The sequence below is a fragment of the Octopus bimaculoides genome, chromosome 17, assembly GCF_001194135.2.
Source record: "Octopus bimaculoides isolate UCB-OBI-ISO-001 chromosome 17, ASM119413v2, whole genome shotgun sequence".
Classification (NCBI taxonomy): Eukaryota; Metazoa; Mollusca; class Cephalopoda; order Octopoda; family Octopodidae; genus Octopus; species Octopus bimaculoides.
Genome location: NC_068997.1, coordinates 33519961 through 33527831, shown reverse-complemented (window position 1 = coordinate 33527831; position 7871 = coordinate 33519961). Strand labels below are relative to the sequence as shown.

Below are 7871 nucleotides of genomic sequence, written 5' to 3'. Positions count from 1 at the left end.
TAAATACGGTATATATATATATATATATATATATATATATATATATATATATACACATGTATGTATATATATATATATCACATGTATGTATATATATCTCTCTCTCTATATATATATAAATACACACACATATAATTATATATATATATATATACTTATGTATATGTACATATATGTATGTATACATCTGCATGTGTCTTTGTGTCTGTGTTTGTCCCCACCTTACCGCCTAACAACAGGTGTTGGTGTGTTTACGTCCCTGTAACTTAATCTAGTGTTTCGGCTGAATGACTATAATAAGTTGCGGGCTTACAAAAATAAGTAAATACTAGGGTCAATGCCATCGACTAAACCCTTCAAGTCGGTGCTACAGCATGGCCGCAGTCCAATGATTTATAACAAATACATACATACATTTACACGCACAGTATATATGTATAATTTCTCTCTCTCTCATATATATATATATATATATATATATATATATATATCGAAACAGGTAAAATAGTGAGTATGATGATGACTCAACAATATGGCTGAGGGAAAATACCTCGGGGAAGCACTCTAAACAGAAACAAGGTGAGCCTGATGTGATGTTTTCAGTTGAAATTCGTTGATTAACTGATATCATCCTAATCAGTAGTAGACAGAATTCCTCGGTTATTGCTTCCAGCCGTAGATACTCTTACAACAAATCCCACTAAATTGTACTATATGTGTAAAAGAAATTCTCAAATATTCTCAATTTTCTAATTTAAGCGCAATATAAAAATTCGAAAAATATTTTATTTTATAAAATTATCGTAAAACTGTCCTTCTGTATACATTAGAATTTTTTAAAATTCACCTCTGCACTTAAAAATCTAAGAGAGACAACGGTTTTAGAGAAAATTATTTAGGTGATGCGTTTATGGAATTAAATTTGAATTCGTAAACTGAGAAAAGTTTAGGCTTATTTCCTTATATTGATATGAAATAAAATATTCAACCGAGTAATAAATCTGATATTTTTGTGAAGTAAAATTTTCATTAACTGCATAATTTATAAATTCTTCGTGTAAAAAAAAAATAGGAGAATATTTAAAGGGTTGAGCATAGTATAAAATATTTTTAGAAAATCCGTGTAAATTCTATCATAAACTACATTTTAAACATAAACATTTAAATTTTTAATATCTTAATATTGTAACGAACCAGAAAAGAAAAACGACGAAGTATTTTAGGGAGACATTGCAATAGGAATGTAGGATGGGGTGGGGGGAGATGGTTGACCTTTCCACAGCATAGAAACCGTTGGAAAAGAGGACGAAATAAAGAAGAAAATATAGCAGCGTGATTTCGAAAAATGAACCAATCAAAACGCGTGGTTTCTCTCGCAGCTTCGGTAAATAAATTTATTACATTAAGTTTTTACATTTAAATATATTTAATTGTTAAGTTTTGATTATTTAAAACTAATTTTATATAGCTAAGATAATTATATGTATAAAAATTTTATTTTCTCTTTCAAAATCAGGTCAGCATACCGCGAGATCAGGAGAAATTTGTAATCGTTGAAGAGTATTCCGCCATATTTACACTTGTGTGACCGTCTTCGTTGGTTTCTCTATCTTTTTGATCGTAACTAACGACATCCCTAGGAAAGAATAGCCAAAATCCTAAACTAAATTCTTCAATACTTGATATTTGTGTTGCAAAATATTCAGGATGAGCCAGTACATCCAAGTTGCTGAAGATGAGAATGATGAACCAATCGAAGTACCAACCGAAGAAGATGGGGCATTGCTTCTCACCACATTAGTCGCTCAGTTCCCTGGAGCCTGCGGCCTCAAATATCGCAACCCAGAAACATGTGGCATGCGCGGGGTTCGTCTCACCGACGGCCGTCTTCACCCGCCAGATGAAGGCTGGGGAAACCTTGTCTATATCTCGGTGTTCCCTAAAGGTATGAACCCTTAATATATTCATCTTCACCATTTCTCGCCTTAATATTTTTTTTAGGTCTTGTCTAACTTTTCGACGACTCGCACAAGTTTTCTTTTAAAAACCATTTGTTTTTCTGTTCGGTTATATATTGTTTAATTCGCTAATATAGTTTTTCAACATTTTTCGTCGTTAAATTATAAGATATTCCTGTGTCTGATTTTTTTTTTTCCCTCCTAATTTTTGTGTTTTCTCTTTCCTGCTTCCCTCTCGGCTTTGTCCGCCATTCTTCCTCGCTGCCGCTCACCAAACCCTTTTGTTTGCCAGATTACTGTCGTAGCTAACATGCTACAACAATACCCTCTCACGCTTCTCTTGTAATTCGATTGAACAGTTGACAAAATAAACCGAAAAAGACGTGAAACTGCTATATTCTTTAATATAAAAACCGTTTTCTCCCAAATTATGCGTACTTTTGACCTTATCACCATTACTCCTTTTCGTAGTAAAGTTTTAATTTTTTAGATAAAATCTTTCTGTAATATGTATATTTTCATATATTAATTAGACACGAAAATGATCAAATATTTTAAAGGTAGAAAAATTATAGAGCAAATTTATTTCTCAGATTTCGCAAATAATTAGCATATTAAAATCACGAGAACATAGAAATAAGATGTAAGAATAATTTGTACATTAAAACAAATGTAGATGACGTGCATATGTTCACACACACACACACACATATATGGCGATTTCGAGTTTGCAGCATCATTTTGGTGCAAGTGAAAGAATTGTTACATAGGAATCTTCTTTCGTGGCCTTAATTATAAGTTTCCACAAAAGGTGTTTTCATCATTTTTGTTGCAGGCACTTTTTCCTGCCGGCATAGAAAAACCCAACAAAAAGAAAAACAAAATATAATTAGCATTATAAATTCTGACTCTAATAGAAAAGAACAAGAACCCCTAATATGACACAAAACTTGAATTAATTGAAATCCTTATTGGTGATTTCATATTTAACGTACTTCACGAAAGTGAAAGCAAGCAAACCGTTTCATATTAACCCTATCTAATCTGCACTCATGAATATACATTTCTGAAAAATGTAATTTAAAGATATGTTAAGAGTTTATAAGGAACAGAATGATCCGAAACAATTTCAACGAGGAAAAAAAAAAATTTAATGTTCGCATAATCATAAAATCTCTACTATCGAAAATGTGTTTGAAAATTTCATTTTAAAGTACGCACTTTTAAAAAAGTTACGACGAAACAAAGTAGCGGGGGGGGGGGCTGAGTGGAGAGCGTATCCTAAGCTGTAGTTACGAGAGAAGTGGATTGGTTACAAATCAATCAGGTATTGATAATATTATTTCCGTATTTGATGGCAGATAAAACGCAGTTTTTTCTGAAAAAAATTTTCAAAAAATTGCCCTAAGTCTTATATGCGAAGCTGGGCATATATTACATGCATTAATACTCTAAAAAAATTTTTTCCTGAATGTGCGCTGCAGAAATCAGTGCGTCTTTTATGCCATCACATACGTATTGATCTAGTTTCACTATACTTGCAATCACAACATTTGCGTAGCGTTAAAATGTAGGAAGAGATACGGACGCGCGCGTATTTGTGTATGTATGCATGTATGAATACACACCTGTATATGCATATACATTGGTATACATGTTTCATCATCATCATCATCATCGTTTAACGTCCGCTTTATGCATTAATATATGAATAAACGAGTATACACATATATGCATACATTTGTATATGTCTAAATGTATTTGTGTTGAAAAGATGCTCAGTTCTGGGAAGATAGTCTGATAGAGATGGACGGTAGTCTTTGGTGAAGGAAGGTATATCTAGCGTTCAGCTAGCTAAAAGGCAGCATGCACAGTTCAAAACGTACTTCAATAAAGAGAGATATTGTGAATGATTAAGAATTGGAAATGCAGTCTTTGTGACCGACATCTATCTGTCAAAAAAGCTGGCTACTTAAGCGACAGTTTGCGAAATCAAGATGCATTTGGCAATGGTTTGCTATCAATATAGTATGTATACACACACACACACACACACACACATATATAGTGTGTGTGTATGTATGTATAGATATATTTGTGAATATATGTATTAATATATTTGTATATTTATACCTATATTTATATATAAGTGTGTATGTGTGTGTATATATATATATATATTTGAAAATGTATTATATTTGTATATTTATACCTATTATATTTATAAATATTTGTAGTCTACGGACATTTTTACGCGCGCTGCGCACTGGTGAAAAAGTTGATATTTAATTTTAACCCTATATTTAAAATTTATGGTATTCCTTCGATATGACTCGATAAAGTCAAAACACTTCAATTTGGCTGTTTCCGTGAAAGCACGTGTCTGTGTCTTGTCAACTGTCAGTTGACGAAATGGGAGAAAAGGAGGGACTATACAATGTATTTTATGAATTTCATAAAAATCACATTCCTGAAGTTTAAACTAGAAATTCATAAAAGCATTGTTTGTATAGTCGCAAACTAAACTCTAACAGATACGTTGAAAATAACGCAAGGCTTTTTTCTTCAAGTTTAAAATTGCTAGCATAATTTCGTTATATCTATGTTCCACAACACATAAATACATAAAAACAGAACAAGCGCGCACGCACACACACACATAAACAAGCACGCACACACACAGGCATGAACAAGCACGTACACACACAGAGACATGAACAAGCACGCACATATACACACACAGACATGAATAAGCGAACAAGCACGCACAACCCATTAGCTTTCTTCTCCCATTTCGTGAACTGGACAGTTGTTAAGACGCACGTTTTCACAGTAACAGCCGAATTGAATTGTTCTGATTTTGTCGAGTCATATCCAAAGAATACCACCCATGTAAGTATTGTTTATTTACATCATTTCCATATCAGCTCATTTGGAATCCTTTCGTAGCCACTCTTCGTTCTGCGGACATAGTCCTCAATAAAGGTTTCGGAGTGTAAACTCAAATTATTTGAGCACTACTACATGTTTTCTATATTGAGCATCTCTGAATCTCAGCTGTTGACTTTGTGCGTGCGCATGCATATATATATGGCGATCTTTCGATACTAGTGCCAGTGTTTATTTACATCACATCGGCATTTTCCGTAAAAAGTGTTGGAAGGAAAGAGGGAAACGACGTCTATGTGACACACGAACATGTGTCCATTATAACCTTCGAACAGGGGAGGTCAGCCACTTCCCCTCGCTGGTCTGGCATGCAGCCGAACTAAGCAGTCGTCGCTACTGACCGTTTGTTCGAAGGATTATTTACCTAAATTCATAACTATATATATATATATATATATATATATATAAAACATAATATGGTAAAAATTCGATATTAATAATTAACCATAATCACATTTCTCAAAGTTGGTAAATTCAAAGCAGAAATTATTTTCTGCAGAGATATTTTCCGGATTCAGCGCGCCAAAACTAAGACTTTTGAATTTTAATCTTTATAATGGATAGAATCACGTGCACGTTTTCACTGGTTGAAGACAACTAGCACGAGATTCTGTTCGATTATAAGAATATCGGCAATCTGAACTGAAGATAAATAGATACTTTAATTTGGAAGTATTGATTTTGAAACTATAGTCCGCAGATAATCGAGGTATGTACAATTTTCACTGGTCTAGCCTGCCCGTTTTTGCTCCGCTGAATCCGTATTTGAGAATTTTTAAAGTGAGCTTCTTCTAGCATATTGACAGACCGGTCACTGGTCAATCTTATATACACAAGTGTGTGTGTGTGTATATATATATATATATATATATGTATATATACTTATGTGCGCGTGTGTTATATACGTGTGCAAGAGAAGACCACTAGTTCATGTGATGCATAAAGATGTACTAATCACTCACTGTGAATGGAACTTAGGAGATGAGGGAGACCCAATAAGATATTGGATGAAATATTGTTGAAAGCTGATCTCAATAAATTGAGCTTTACGGAGAAGATGGCAAAATATTAAAATGAATGAAGACTCATCTACTACAGTAGACATGATATCCTAAAAAAACCACTTCAGTATTCTTGTATGCGTGGGGACTGGGGGTACTGTCCCATCTCGTAACATCTCTTTTGATCCCACCCTCCTCTGGAACCACTTCTATTTCTCATCTTCCCTGTCCATTATTTTCACCAATCATTCCCTTTCTATATCTTCAGTCCTTGCTCTCTCCCCTTTGCTACACTCCATCCTGGTCCCGCTTATCTTGCTATAACTCAACACCCTCGTACGTCTATCATAGCCTCCCCCCACTAGCCACTCCTATATTTTACCATCACTTGCTCCAGTCACCTTTGCTCCATATTCTAATGAAACCTTTCCCTGTATTCTCTACCTACTCACTCAATCTGGAGTATCCATTTATAGTCTCTATAGCAAGACACCTATCCCTCTGTTATCATCAATTGACACAAAGCCGCCCCCACCATTACTACTCTCCTTTCCTGTTGAAGGGGTCTTTGTCTTGCAAGTTGCTTGGTGTCCTGGCTGATGCTTGTGCCATGTAAAAAACATCCAGAGGAAGGGCATCTAACCATAGAAGCCATGCTGAAACAGACAATAACGGCTGGCACAATCTGGTTTGCTAGCTTCTCTTAAACTGTCCAACCCATGCCACCATGGGGATGGATGCTAAATGATGACGATGTGTGTGTATCAGTGAGAGATGTATTGTGTATATTACACATATATATATTCATTTATATTGCTATGTATGTGTATACGTGCATATAATTGTGTATATATATATATATATAGTTTTACACACACATACATAATCTGTTTAGTGTTGGCTGTCAATGAAGTATTCAGTACCATAATAGAGGTGAATGATATATTTTGGTCGAATGAGTTTTTCTGTGGATGTGTAGGGTCTTCACACAATTTATATCATCATCAAATGCCCATATTCCATGCCTTCATGGAACATTGGTTGGATGGTTTGACAAGGACTGCATCATATACAAGTGTCTTCTTTGGCATGGTTTCTGTGGCTGGATACACTTCCTATATTGATCACTTTACAGTGTGTCTTGGGAGCTTTATTCATGCCACGTGTGACCATGTAGCTCGCAAATCAATGAACCTAGTGGGTAGATGTTGCCCCTGTTTGATAGGGTTTAAGGTGTAGAGGAAGAGGTAGTGCAGATTCTTGTAGAGGAGCTACATGGCTATTCACATTTAAGAGGAAAATAAGTGGCACCTCAGCAAGATAAGTAGAGGGTGGGGAGAATGGAGGTTTGCAAGAGCATGTAGGGGAAGAAATAGGAGAAATGGAAGAGGGAAGGTTGGCAGCATCTGTTGGGATTGTGGGGAGAAGGGTGCCTGAGTTGGGGTTGCTACCAATATGGTAACATTGTTGAAGGGGGTGGCAGGAAAGAAAGAGAGGGAGAGGAGACATTTGGGTAGGCTGCAGGAGTGGAGAGATAAAATGGGCATAATGCATGAGGAAAAATAATTCAGTGGTCTAGTGAGGGGACAGCCACTGTAATAATGGACAGTTGGTTCTGGGTAGTGAGAGAAGTGGTGTTAGGATATTGGTGAGGAGATGCAATGGATAATATGGGAGTTGAGTGCATGTGTATTTATGCTTGTGACTGCATGTCTGTGTTCGTGTCTATATATTTATACATACGTGTGCATGTTATATATATAAATATTATACATCTATGTATGTGTAAAAATGTGGATATATACATGTATATGTATGTATAAATCATGCATATATAATTATGTATGTAAATATGTGCATATATACATGTATGTGTATGCACATATGCATGTGTATATGTAAATATGCGCATATATACATATATAAATATGCACATATATACATGTGTATGTGCATATATACT

At 35.0% G+C, this 7871-nt stretch overlaps 1 protein-coding gene across 1 annotated transcript in view; it reads left to right on the top strand.

Annotated features, from left to right (window-relative positions):
- Positions 1-1526: 1526 nt before the first annotated feature.
- The window catches only part of LOC106871117 (TAR DNA-binding protein 43), a 22798-nt gene continuing 16453 nt past the window's right edge, over positions 1527-7871 (top strand). Inside the window, exon 1 of the mRNA XM_014917429.2 lies at positions 1527-1945. Within this exon, the coding sequence (XP_014772915.1) occupies positions 1708-1945 (238 nt within the window). The 5' untranslated portion in view covers positions 1527-1707. The remainder of the gene's footprint in view (positions 1946-7871) is intronic.